General features: G+C 43.7%; 1 protein-coding gene across 1 annotated transcript; it reads left to right on the top strand.

Moving 5' to 3' along the window:
• Positions 1 to 8,730: 8,730 nt before the first annotated feature.
• On the top strand, positions 8,731 to 14,521 carry LOC311105951 (extracellular calcium-sensing receptor-like; the record flags this gene model as incomplete). Its single annotated transcript, XM_084148189.1, has 7 exons — positions 8,731 to 8,861; positions 9,615 to 9,909; positions 10,429 to 10,718; positions 10,960 to 11,255; positions 11,943 to 12,151; positions 12,997 to 13,342; positions 13,617 to 14,521. The coding sequence occupies exons 1-7, from the start codon at positions 8,803 to 8,805 to the stop codon at positions 14,519 to 14,521; spliced, it is 2,400 nt and encodes a 799-aa protein (XP_084004315.1). The 5' UTR covers positions 8,731 to 8,802.
• Between the last annotated feature and the right edge of the window lie 282 nt (positions 14,522 to 14,803).

Raw genomic sequence — 14,803 nt, forward strand, 5'->3', positions numbered from 1 at the left:
GATAGACAGCAATAAAAACTGTAACATAGAGGCTCAGAATAAATTGGAGGAAAAACAAAAAGAAATTGAGAAACTTATTCAAGAAAGATCAAGTGTAATATATTAGTAAAAATAAAGCAAACTGGGTGGAATATTGGGAAAAATGCACCAAATTATTTTTAATCTTCAACATAAGAATGCTACCAAAAAGAATTTACTGAAACTGGTTACAAATGACGGAGTCACCCATGATTCACCAAATGATATTTTGAAAGAGGAAGCAAAGTACTTTAAGCATATGTTTTTGTTTCAGTCGCCTCCATCTCCTCTAACTGAAGCAAATTGTAGACATTTTATTCTATTGATAATTTAAAATTAACAGCCATACAGAAAGACTCATGTGAAGGTAAAATTACAGAGGAGGAACTTCTGGATGCAATTAAAGACTTTAAGTCCGGGAAAACTCCAGGGTTGGATGGCATACCTTTTTTGATATACTAAGAGGACCGTTATTAGCATGTTTTAACCACTCCTATGTAAATGGTAGATTATCAGCCACTCAAGAAGAAGGTCTGATTTCATTATTACTGAAACAGGATACAAGTGGAAAATATAAAGATCCAATCCATTTAAAAAATTGGAGGCCCATTACACTTCAGTGTTGTGATCCAAAAATTCTAGCAAAATGTATAGCGCATAGACTTAAAAATGTATTGTCAGACATTATTCATTCTAATCAGACAGGTTTTTTACATGGGCGATACCTTGGAGATAATATAAGGCAAGTACTGGAAACAATAGAACACTATGATAAATATGGGAAACCAGGCCTGCTATTCATAGCAGACTTCAAAAAGGCATTTGATAAAGTACAACTGGGGTTTATATATAAATGCCTGGAGCGTTTCAATTTTGGACAATCTCTTATAAACTGGGTTAAAATCATGTATAGTAACCCTAGGTGTAAAATAGTAAATAATGGCTATTTCTCAGAAAATGTTAAACTGTCAAGGGGAGTGAAACAAGGTTGTCCACTATCAGCATATCTATTTATTGTGGCAATCGAGATGTTAGCTATTAAAATCAGATCCAACAATAATATCAAGGGATTAGAAATCCAGGGCTTAAAAACAAAGGTGTCATTGAACGCTGATGATTCATGTTTTCTTTAAAACCCACAACTTGAATCACTCCACAGCCTCATAGAGGATCTAGATACATTTTCTAACCTCTCTGGATTACAACCAAATTATGATACATTTACTATATTACGTATTGGATCACTAAAAAATACAATTTTTACATTACCATGTAGTTTACCAATAAAATGGACTGATGGTGATGTGGATATACTAGGAATACATATCCCAAATGAAATAAATGATCTCACTCCAATAAATATTTATAGAAAGTTAGCAAAAATAGATTAGATCTTTCTACCATGGAAAGGTAAATACCTGTCAATTTGTAGAAAAATCACCCTGATTAACTCTTTAGTATTATCCTAAATTACCTATTTGCTTATGGTCTTGTCTACGCCTAGCGAACAGTTCTTTAAATTATATGAGAAAAAAATATTCCATTTTATTTGGAACGGCAAGCCAGACAAAACTAAACGGGCCTATTTATATAATGAATATGAATTCGGAGGACAGAAATGATTAAATATTAAAGCATTAGACCTATCACTAAAAGCTTCAGTCATACAAAAGTTATACTTAAATCCAAACTGGTTCTCTAGCAAATTAGTAAGATTGTCTCACCCAATGTTCAAGAAGGGACTTTTTCCCTTTATTCAGATTACAACCTCTCACTTTCAGTTATTTGATAAGGAAATCATCTTCCAAATATCACTATTTCTAAAAGAAGCCATAGAAAGTTGGTTGTAATTTCAATTTAATCCTCCAGAAATGACAGAACAAATATTGCAACAAATATTGTGGTTAAACTCAAATATACTAATTGATCAAATAAACCTTTTTCTTTGAGAAAAAATTATATTATCGGTAGGACTGGTGGAGTTATGTCGCACATGTAACTAACAAAAACATATGGAAATTTCTGCTCTACCCAAAATTACAACCAAATAATTGCACCATTACCGCAAAAATGGAAGAGGAAAGAGGAAGAAGGAAAAAGTAAGGAACGTGTCAACAAAATTGGTTAAAGAAAATTGTGATAAATAAAAAAGGTGACCAGTTTCATTTAAGGACCAAAAGATTAACAGCCGTCCCATTGTCACGGATTCTGCCGAGGCTGCCCTTCCTCCTTGCTCGGGCAGGCTTCGGTGTTCGTCATCACCGGAGTACTAGCTGCTGCCGATCTATGTTCTATGTTTCTATGTTCTACCTGTTGTTGTCAGATTGTTTCACACCTGTTTCCCATCTTGTAATTACTCCGTCCCTATTTAACCCTGTGGCTCCCATTGTGTTCTGTGCGTGTTTGTTTATTGTTTCGGGTGTCGTTAGTGAGCGGGTTTGTTCCTCCCTGCGTGGAGGTTTTCTTGTTTCTTTACGTGTTCAGTAAAGTTACGTTTTCATTGAGTTCTGTTTCCTGCGCCTGACTTCGTCTACCGCATTACACTGACACCGTGACAGAAACACGCACCAATATGGAGTCAGCAGGAACAGCCGGATTTACCGAGACGATGGAGGAATGAGTCCAACGTCAAGAGACGATGATTCAGACTCTCTGTGCCACAATGGAACGAGTGTTCCAGATGATGGAACGATTGGAGAGAGGTGGTATCCCTTCACCATTTCCAACCACACAACCACCTACAACACTGGCTACCACTACGCCACCTGGGTCCAGTGGAATTCGGCTCTCGCTCCCAAGGGGATATGACAGTACACCTGCCGGGTGCCAGGGATTTCTCCTCCAGGTAGAGCTCTACCTGGCCACTATTCACCCGGCGCCCTCGGGATACGAGTGGGGAGGAATAGACTCGAGAACTGTCCGCTACGAGGATTTCACCCGCCGCTTCTGGGCGGTATTCGATCATCCACCTGAAGGGAGAGCGGCGGAAGAACGTCTGTTCCACCTACGACAGGAGATGAGGAGCAAGCAGGATTTTGCGCTGGAGTTTAGCACTTTAGCAGCCAGCGTGGGATGGAATGAGCGGGCCCTGATCGACCACTATCGTTGCAGCTTAAGGGAGGACGTCCGTCGGGAACTGGCCTGCAAGTTCACCTATCTCAACCTGGACCAACTGGTGGACATGTCCATCAGGTTGGATAACCTGTTGGCAGCCCGCGGACGTTCTGATGGGGGGCCGTCCATTCCATCCCCCAGCACCTCCGAGCCTACCCCCATGGAGCTCGGAGGTGCTGCGGTTAGGGAGACTGGGAGAGGGACCGTCCCCTGCACCAACTGTGGCCGCAGAGGACACACTGCTGGTCGGTGCTGGGGAGGGTTCTCAGGAGGGCGAGGCAGCAGGCAGAGCACTGGTCGACCGTCTCAGGTGAGTAGGCACCCGACTAACCCAGAGCTCCCTGTTGCTAATATGTGTATTGATATTATGTTTCCAGAATTTGCTCCCCATTCCCAGCATAAGGCGCTAGTAGATTCAGGCGTGGCTGGGAATTTTATTGATCGCCAGTATGCCCGTAGTTTAGGGATTCCTACTGTGTCTGTTGATAAACCTTTCCCTGTGCACGCATTAGATAGTCGCCCATTAGGGTCAGGCATAATCAGGGAGACCACCGCTCCACTGCTGATGATGATGCAGGGGGGTCATGAGGAGAGGATTAGCCTCTATCTGATTGATTCTCCTGCGTATCCTGTGATGTTGGGACTTCCCTGGTTAACCATTCATGACCCCACGATTTCATGGCAACAGAGGGCTCTCAAGGGATGGTCCGGTCAGTGTTCAGGGAGGTGTTTAGGAGTTTCCTTGGGGGCAACTACGGTGGAAAGTCCAAACCAGGTTTCCACTATGCACATTCCTTCCGAGTATGCCGATTTGGCTATCGCCTTCAGTAAAAAGAGGGCGACTAAATTACCACCCCATCGTCAGGGAGATTGTGCGATAAATCTCCAGGTAGGAGCTGCACTTTCCCGGAGTCACGTGTTTCCTTAGTCTCAGGAGGAGAAGGCGGCTATGGAGACATATGTCACCGAATCTCTGAGGCAGGGATACATTCGGCCATCCACTTCACCTGTCTCCTCGAGTTTCTTTTTTGTGAAGAAGAAAGATGGTGGGTTACACCCGTGCATTGATTACCGTGGCCTAAATCAGATTACCATCAAGTACAGCTATCCATTACCCCTGATAGCTAGTATGACGGAATCATTGCACGGGGCACGCTTCTTCACAAAATTGGATCTCAGGAGCGCGTACAACCTAGTGCGTATCTGTGAGGGAGATGAGTGGAAGACGGCATTTAGTACCACCTCTGGACATTATGAGTATCTGGTCATGCCATACGGGTTAATAAATGCTCCATCAGTTTTCCAATCATTTGTGGATGAGATTATCAGGGACCTGCACGGACAAGGGGTAGTGGTGTATATTGATGACATCCTTATATACTCTGCTACACGGGCCGAGCATGTGTCCCTGGTGCGTAAAGTGCTTGGACGACTGTTGGAGCATGACCTGTATGCTAAGGCAGAGAAATGCCTGTTCTTCCAGGAGTCCATCTCTTTCTTGGGGTACCACATATCCGCCTCAGGGGTGAGGATGGAGTGTGACCGCATTTCGGCCGTGCTTAATAGGGCGACTCCAACCACGGTAAAGGAGGTGCAGCCATTTTTGTTTTTTGCCAATTACTACCGGAGATTTATCCGGGGCTTTGGTCAGGTAGCAGCTCCCATTACCTCGTTGCTGAAGCGGGGGCCGGTGCATCTGCGGTGGTCAGCTGAGGCGGACAGGGCTTTTAGTCGTCTGAAGGACCTGTTTACCTCCGCTCCAGTGCTGGCTCATCCGGACCCCTCCTTAGCCTTCACGGTTGAGGTGGACGCTTCCGAGGCTGGAATAGGCGCTGTACGCTTTATTGTTTCGGGTGTCGTTAGTGAGCGGGTTTGTTCCTCCCTGCGTGGAGGTTTTCTTGTTTCTTTACGTGTTCAGTAAAGTTACGTATTCATTTAGTTCTGTGTCCTGTGCCTGACTTCGTCTACCGCATTACACTGACACCATGACACCCATATAGATTGCAAAATAGTTGGGAAGAGATTTTTGATGTACCGATCCCATGGCATAGTGTTTATGAACTGATACGCAAAACAACACCGGATTCAAAACTTAGAATTTTTCAATTTAAATGATTATATAAACTTCTTGCTACCAATAGAATGATATTTGTATGGGGGATACAATCTTCCCAGCTCTGCAGATTTTGCTGCGAAGAGACAGAATCATTAGATCAATTGTTTTGGTACTGTCCATTTGTAGCTTGTTTCTGGACACAGGTCCAGGAATGGATGAAGGATTGCAATATTTGCATGGAGCTGACCTTGCAGATGGCACTACTGGGTGATCTGAAAAGTCATAGTCAATCGATCAATAATATAATAATACTTTTAGCAAAAAATGTTTATTTTCAATGTACAATCTGTAGAAACAATGAGAATAGAAAGGTTCAGAACTTTTGTAAAACATCACAGTACAGTTGAAAAGTATATGGCAAATAGAAATCCAATATGGATGGTGTTAAGAGATAGATGGGAGGTGTTGAATGGAGCTGAAGGATGGGACTAATAACAACAAGATAACTAGTGTAAGGCGTGCTGTGTCCATAATAAGTATATAGGTTATATATTGTGAGCTTTTGTGAAAGAGCATAGTTGGAAAGATATGGCATATAGAAGCAAACCAGATGGACATCATGAAAATGATCAGAGGAAGTTCAGGAGTAAAAACAAACAAAATATAATTATTGACTGTGTCCATAAAATGTATATAGTATGTATAAGCTGGAAGTAGAGGCCTAAGCATTGTTGTTCACTAGTTTACTCCAATTCGGGAAGGGATGGTGGGGTTGGAAAGTAATTAAGGGAAATATATATTTAAAAAAAGGATATGTATGTATATGTGTATATGTACAGTGAGGGAAAAAAGTATTTGATCCCCTGCTGATTTCCTACGTTTGCCCACTGACAAAGACATGATCAGTCTATAATTTTAATGGTAGGTTTATTTGAACAGTGAGAGACAGAAAAACAACAAAAAAATCCTGAAAAACGCACGTCAAAAATGTTATAAATTGATTTGCATTTTAATGAGGGAAATAAGTATTTGACCCCTCTGCAAAACATGACTTAGTACTTGGTGGCAAAACCCTTGTTGGCAATCACAGAGGTCAGACGTTTCTTGTAGTTGGCCACCAGGTTTGCACACATCTCAGGAGGGATTTTGTCCCACTCCTCTTTGCAGATCTTCTCCAAGTCATTAAGGTTTCGAGCCTGACGTTTGGCATCTCGAACCTTCAGCTCCCTCCACAGATTTTCTATGGGATTAAGGTCTGGAGACTGGCTAGGCCACTCCAGGACCTTAATGTGAATCTTCTTGAGCCACTCCTTTGTTGCCTTGGCCGTGTGTTTTGGGTCATTGTCATGCTGGAATACCCATCCACGACCCATTTTCAATGCCCTGGCTGAGTGAAGGAGGTTCTCACCCAAGATTTGACGGTACATGGCGCCGTCCATCATCCCTTTGATGCGGTGAAGTTGTCCTGTCCCCTTAGCAGAAAAACACCCCCAAAGCATAATATTTCCACCTCCATGTTTGATGGTGGGGATGGTGTTCTTGGGGTCATAGGCAGCATTCCTCCTCCTCCAAACACGGCGAATTGAGTTGATGCCAAAGAGCTCGATTTTGGTCTCATCTGACCACAACACTTTCACCCAGTTCTCCTCTGAATCATTCAGATGTTCATTGGCAAACTACAGACGGGTCTGTATATGTGCTTTCTTGAGCAGGGGGACATTGCGGGCGCAGCAGGATTTCAGTCCTCCTATGGTCCCAGCTGCCTTGAGATCATTGACAAGATCCTCCCATGTAGTTCTGGGCTGATTCCTCACCGTTCTCATGATCATTGCTACTCCACGAGGTGAGATCTTGCATGGAGCCCCAGGCCGAGGGAGATTGACAGTTCTTTTGTGGTTCTTCCATTTGCGAATAATCGCACCCTGTTGTCACCTCACCAAGCTGTCTTGTAGCCCATTCCAGCCTTGTGTAGGTCTACAATCTTGTCCTGACATCCTTGGAGAGCTCTTTGGTCTTGGCCATGGTGGAGAGTTTGGAATCTGATTGATTGATTGCTTCTGTGGACAGGTGTCTTTTATACAGGTAACAAACTGAGATTCAAGCACTCCCTTTAAGAGTGTGCTCCTAATTTCAGGTCGTTACCTGTATAAAAGACACCTGGGAGCCTGAAATCTTTCTGACTGAGAGGGGGTCAAATACTTATTTCCCTCATTAAAATGCAAATCAATTTTTAACCAAATCTTATTTAACGAGGAAAAGTATAAAAACCACGTCTGTGGTCATCACTATCCTCTTGCAATAGGACCAGCTGGATGGCAAAAACTGTGCTAATATTACCTCAAAAATTATATTAATCAAAAAATAACTATTGACCATGCCAAGAGAAAAGAAGAGTTCAATTCTGGCTTTACTGGCAGAGGGATATAGTGAGCGTCAGGTTGCTTCCATTCTTAAAATTTCAAAGACCGCGGTTCATAAAACAAGGTCAAGCAGCAGACATTGGGGACAACAAAGGTACAGACCGGCAGAGGGCAAAAACAACTCCCTACTGACCGGGATTACCTCCAACTCATTCGAATGTCACTCAACAACCGTAGGATGACATCAAGTGACCTACAAAAAGAATGGCAAACGGCAGCTGGGGTGAAGTGCTGTAGACTAGACTGTAGGGGAAATACTGTGTAGAGCCAGCATGCCAAGAGGACTAGACTGTAGGGGAAATACTGTGTAGAGCCAGTGTCACGCTCGTCGAACAGAGAGGACAAAGGCGCAGCGTTGCGGGTGAACATATTTATATTTATTAACTAGATCACACGATCAAAACAATGAAGGAAACGTGAAGTCCTTCGATACACAAACCAAAAGGAACAAGAAACCACAACACAAAGTGAAAAGACCGATAGTTAAATATGGCTCCCAATCAGAGACAACCAGCTGACACTCGTTGCCTCTGATTGGGAGTCACTCAGGCCAACATAGATATACAAAACATAGACTTACACACCCTGGCTCAACATAACATAGTCCCCAGAGCCAGGGCGTGACAGCCAGCATGCCAAGAGGACTAGACTGTAGGGGAAATATAAGAGAGGCAGATTGTTATTGTGTGTCTACTGTATGTTTATGTCTATATAAACCACTAAAGTCAACATAGGGCTTACACTGGTGCATAAACTCTCTATAGCTTAAAGAAGCAGGACCTGAATGGGTGAGCAGAGCAGCCTCTAGCCCCTCCCTCCCTGACATGGCCATACCCACAATGTGATCCCCAGAGGAATCCCCACAAAGGAAGCCAGTGGGATAGTATTTAACTCGGAGTAGAGAGACAACCTGACCGACATGGGTCTGTTTGGCGCTGTGTTACCCCATACCTTCTACACATCAGGGGAATGAGTCTCTCTCCGGCTCCTGCTCTGGATCCAAGTCTGGCTGGTAGTCTGGGTCTTCTACATCTGGCTGTGGTGGCTGGTGGGCTTTCCTTGCTCTGGTCTGCCTCTGCCTCTGGCTCTGGGCTGGAGTCTGTCAGATGCAGGATCCAGGGCACCCCTCGTCCTCCGGCGTTCTCCCAGGACGGGGACTTTGTCATCGGGGGTGTTTTCTCCATCCACTACGACATGAACACTGTGGAACACAGCTACACCAGCCTGCCTGAACCCCTGCAGTGCACCGGGAGGTCAGTGAGAGCAAGAGGGACCAGGGGACAGGGACTGTGGCTGTGTGTGGAGACAGATAAACTGTGTTTTAAAGACAGAGAAACAGTGTGTTTAAAGACAGAGAAAGAGTCTGTTTAAAGACAGATAAACAGTGTTTTAAAGACAGATAAACAGTGTTTAAAGACAGATAAACAGATAAACAGTGTTTTAAAGACAGATAAAGTGTTTTAAAGACAGATAAACAATGTGTTTAATTACAGATAAACAGTGTTTTAAAATCAGATAAACAGTGTTTTAAAGACAGATAAAGAGTGTTTTAAAGAGAGATAAACAGTGTTTTAAAGACAGATAAACAGTGTTTTAAAGACAGATAAAGTGTTTTAAAGACAGATAAACAGTGTGTTTAAAGACAGATAAAGTGTTTTAAAGACAGATAAACAGTGTGTTTAAAGACAGATAAACAGTGTTTTAAAGACAGATAAACAGTGTTTTAAAGACATATAAACAGTGTGTTTAAAGACAGAGAAACCATCTGTTTGTGTCATAGAGAGTAGGTAAAGCCTACTGTTACAAAGGATCATATTTTCAAAATGGAGGCTATCCTACAATGTCCTCAATTGCAGATAACAAATGTGTAGGCCTATAGACAGTGTGGAATATGAGGATAGATCTTAGGCTGTTTGCCCTGGTAACTCTATTCAATAAAAATACATTCTATAGGCTAGTTTACCATTTAGTCAAGAGGTGCTCACTCACCCATCTTCTATTTACAGTATGGATTCCCGTGAGTTGCGCTTCTCACGCGCCATGGTCTTCGCAGTTGAGGAAATAAACAACAGTTCGGACCTGCTACCGGGTGTCACGCTTGGTTATCAAGTGCACGACTCGTGCGCCTCAGTCCCGATGGCCGTGAAAGTGGCCTTCCAGCTGGCTAACGGCCTGGACCCCATGTTTGATACCGGAGAACAGTGCTCGGGGTCGGCTACGGTGACAGCTATTGTGGGCGAGTCTGCCTCCACACCTACCATCAGCATGTTGCGCATCATCGGCCCTTTTGGCATTCCTCAGGTAAACTCCTGTGGAAAGAAATCATTCAGCTTCTTTTAACTTCCTGTATTCCAACATTAATCTCCTCTCTTTCAGGAAAGAAATCTACTTTTAACTTACTCTATTCCAACTGTATTCTCCTCTCCTTCAGAAATAGACATTTCTGTGTGAAATTATCTGGAGAAAGTGTGGAGAACGTCTGGAGACATTTAAACAATCTGAGGACTATCTTTCATAGGCTAGGTTGTTATGGGAGACCAGGGTTTGGTGTCACACTATTTACTCATGTATTTCTCAGCACCAGTATGTCTTATTAAACTATTTTCAACATGAGTAGAATGACCAAGGTCTTGGGTAGAAATGTGTATCCTTTTCATTCTGTCCTAATGAAAAACAATACATTGGGTTATTATTATTAATGTATCCCTAACATCATACTACATAGCTAAAGGGAAAAAATAAGGAAGTAGCCTATAAATGAGACTTGTTTGGCCGACATTATGTTCTTTTTCATGTTTTCGACTGTCTGTTTTTACCTAGGTGAGCCACTCATCCACCTGTGCATGTCTGAGTGATAAGAAACAGTTTCCAACCTTCTTCAGAACCATCCCCAGTGACCAGTTCCAGGCTGCCGCTCTGGCCCGCCTCATCAGATACTTCGGCTGGACCTGGATTGGGGCGGTCCGTTCCGACTCCGACTACGGTAATAACGGCATGGCGGCGTTCCTAAAGGCGGCACAAGAGCAGGGCATCTGTGTGGAGTACTCTGAAGCCTTCTACCGTACCAACCCACTCAGCAGAGTGCAACGGGTGGCCGACGTGATCCGCAGGTCATCCATGATTACTTGTGAACTTTTCATTCAAACAAAAGCAAAACCATATTTGTAAAAGATGCTATTTTTATTAATTTCTCTGTTTTCCCAAAGCTGACCTGTGAGACCAACACAATTTGCATATTTCAAGCATGACAAAAGTGTTGATTAATACTGATCTTCATTTTCACTTCACTGAGACATTCCAATGAATGACAAACATGAAAAGCATGTTTTATGTTTTAATCATGTTCCCCAGCTCCACAGCCCTGGTGGTGGTTGCATTCGTAGCCTCTGGGGACATGAGGATCCTGCTGAAGGAGTTGGACCGTCTGCCCTCTCCGCCCCGCCAGTGGATCGGGAGTGAGACCTGGATCACCGACCCAGATATGGTGCGATTCAGCCTGTGTGCCGGGGCCATCGGATTTGGCATCCAGCGCTCTGTCATCCCCGGCCTCAGGGACTTCCTCCTGGACCTCTCCCCCCAGAAGGTGTCCAGCTCTCCCCTGCTCACTGAGTTCTGGGAGGGAGCCTTTGGCTGTCGGCTGGAGATAGGTATCTACAGTGTCCATCTATCTATCTATCTATCTATCTATATATCTATCTATCTATCTATCTATCTATCTATCTATCTATCTATCTATCTATCTATCTATCTATCTATCTATCTATCTATCTATCTATCTATCTATCTATCTATCTATCTATCTATCTATCTATCTATCTATCTATCTATCTATCTATCTATCTATCTATCTATCTATCTATCTATCTATCTATCTATCTATCTATCTATCTATCTATCTATCTATCTATCTATCTATCTATCTATCTATCTATCTATCTATCTATCTATCTATCTATCTATCTATCTATCTATCTATCTATCTATCTATCTATCTATCTATCTATCTATCTATCTATCTATCTATCTATCTATCTATCTATCTATCTATCTATCTATCTATCTATCTATCTATCTATCTATCTATCTATCTATCTATCTATCTGTCTATCTATCTATCTATCTATATATCTACTTATCTAACGTTCTGTCTGTCTGTCTGTCTGTCTGTCTGTCTGTCTGTCTGTCTGTCTGTCTGTCTGTCTGTCTGTCTGTCTGTCTGTCTGTCTGTCTGTCTGTCTGTCTGTCTGTCTGTCTGTCTGTCTGTCTGTCTGTCTGTCTGTCTGTCTGTCTGTCTGCCTGTCTGTCTGTCTGTCTGTCTGTAGGGACTACTACAGGTGTTGGGGTTAAGGAGAAGGTGTGTGATGGCAGTGAGGATATACAGTGGCTGCAGACCCCCTACACAGATACATCCCAGCTGCGTGTCACTAACATGGTGTATAAAGCTGTTTACGCCATAGCACACGCCATCCACAGCATTGTTTGTGAAGAGAGTGCAAACTCCACTGTGCACTGTGACAAAAACCTCAATGTGAAACCAACACAGGTGAATGACTAGATGAAAGTAAAATTTCCTGATAGACATGTTTATTTAGACTACATGTATGAAGGCCTAGGAGTTCTCAATATACATTACAGCTGGTTCTAAAGTAACACCTCTGATAAATACATCAGGTAAATGAGGGTTCTGTTTCTCTCTCCCTCAATCCATCCCTCTCTTTCCTCTCTCCCTCTCTTTCCCTCTCTCCGTCCCTCATCCCCTCTCTTCATCTCTCTCTCCCTCTCTCTCCATATCTCTCTTCCCTTCTCTCCATCTCTCTCTCTCTCCACCTCTCTTCCCCTCTCTCCATTTATCTCTCCCTCTCTCCATCTCTCTTTCCCTCTCTCTATCTATATCCATCTCTCTTCCCCTCTTTCCATCTCTATCTCCATCTATCTCTCTCTCTCTCCATCTCTCTTCCCCTCTCTACATCTCTCTCTCCATCTCTCTCTTCCCTTCTCTCCATCTCTCTCTCTCTCTCTCTCTCTCTCTCTCTCTCTCTCTCTCTCTCTCTCTCTCTCTCTCTCTCTCTCTCTCTCTCTCTCTCTCTCTCTCTCTCTCTCTCCCCTCTCTCAATCTATCTCTCCCTCTCTCCATCTCTCTCTCCATCTCTCTCTTCCCTTCTCTCCATCTCTCTCTCTCTCTCTCTCTCTCTCTCTCTCTCTCTCTCTCTCTCTCTCTCTCTCTCTCTCTCTCTCTCTCTCTCTCTCTCTCTCTCTATCTCTCTCTCTCTCGCTCTCTCTCTCCACCTCTCTTCCCCTCTCTCCATCTCTCTTCCCCTCTCTCCACCTATCTCTCCCTCTCTCCCTCTCTTTCCTCCCCACTCTCTCCCTTGCCCTTCCAACCACCAGGTCCTGGAGAGAGTGAGGAGGGTGAATTTCTCCCGTAACGGGTACCAGGTGTCTTTCGATGCCAACGGGGACCCAGTGGCCACCTATGAGCTGGTGAACTGGCAGATAGGGGAGAGTGGGAAGATGACATTTGTGACAGTGGGGCGCTATGATGCATCCCTGCCCCCTGACCAGAGGTTTCACATCGAGAGGGAAATCACCTGGGTAAAGAACAGTACACAGGTGCCTGTGTCAGTGTGCAGTGAGAGCTGTCCCCCAGGCACTCGTAAGGCTGCACAGAAAGGAAAGCCTGTCTGCTGTTATGACTGTATCCCATGTGCAGAGGGAGAGATCAGCAATAACACAGGTAGGCCTATAGGAATAGTTGGCAGAAAATGTGTGGTCATTTCTGTCATTGTTTACTATATAGTGGTTTATTCATATTAATAGCACTACAAAGGTAGTGTCTATCAATCCCGTTCATGTTCTTATTATCTTATGTAAGCTGCACAGCAATTCAACATTCTTTATTGTAAACTGCCCATGTGCAGCATTGTGGGACATGTATTTGTATGTGTAAATAAATAAAACCTGAACCTGCTATTATTAACATTTGATGTATGTTGTTTTGTCCTGGTCAGATTCTTCAGACTGTCTGATCTGTCCAGAGGACCACTGGCCCAACACTGAGAGAGACCGCTGCGTCCTCAAGCCTGTGGAGTTCCTGTCCTTCCACGAGGTTCTCGGAATAATCCTGACTGCCTTCTCTGTGGGCGGGGCTTGTCTGGCCATCTCCACGGCAACCGTCTTCTACCGCCACCGAACTTCGGCCATCGTCAGGGCCAACAACTCTGAGCTGAGCTTCCTGCTGCTCTTCTCCTTGACTCTGTGTTTTCTGTGTTCTCTTACTTTCATTGGCCGGCCCTCTGAGTGGTCCTGTATGCTGCGCCACACAGCGTTTGGGATCACCTTCGTCCTCTGCATCTCTTGTGTTCTGGGGAAAACAATAGTGGTGTTGATGGCCTTCAGGGCTACAATTCCAGACAGTAATGTCATGAAATGGTTTGGGCCTCCACAGCAGAGATTGACTGTAGTGTCCTTCACGTTTGTCCAGGCTTTGATATGCACTCTGTGGTTGGTCCTGTCCCCTCCCTTCCCCATTAAAAACCTCACTACCTACAAGCAAAGGATCATTCTAGAGTGTGATGTGGGTTCAGCCATTGGTTTCTGGGCTGTGTTGGGGTATATAGGACTCCTGGCTCTCTTGTGCTTTGTGCTGGCTTTTCTGGCTCGAAAGCTGCCTGATAACTTCAATGAGGCCAAATTCATCACCTTCAGCATGCTCATATTCTGTGCAGTCTGGATCACCTTTATCCCAGCTTATGTCAGCTCTCCTGGGAAGTTCACTGTAGCTGTGGAGATATTTGCTATCATCACCTCTAGCTTTGGGTTGTTCTTTTTATTATTTGTTCCAAAATGCTTTATTATTCTGTTCAGGCCGGAGAAGAACACCAAGAAACACCTTATGGGGAAGAACACATTGTAACATTCAGTGATATGGTATATCAAACAGTTAGGTAGCACTACTCTGACAGAGATTACCATGAATTTAGCAGATAATCATTGGTTACATTGTAACTAGAAACATGACACAGGGTCACTTTGGATATTGCAATGTTTTGAGTTATTGTTCAAATCTAGAGTGTTCAATCTAATTTGACCAGCTAAATGATGTGGTTAGCAGTAGCCTACAGAGTGGAACCACTTCCATGTTGTTTGTAAAAAAAGATGTATTCCTTTATGATTTGATATAACATTGAAGTGCATG

Source organism: Coregonus lavaretus, assembly GCF_964263955.1.
Source record: "Coregonus lavaretus genome assembly, chromosome: 30".
In the NCBI taxonomy this organism is placed as follows: domain Eukaryota; kingdom Metazoa; phylum Chordata; class Actinopteri; order Salmoniformes; family Salmonidae; genus Coregonus; species Coregonus lavaretus.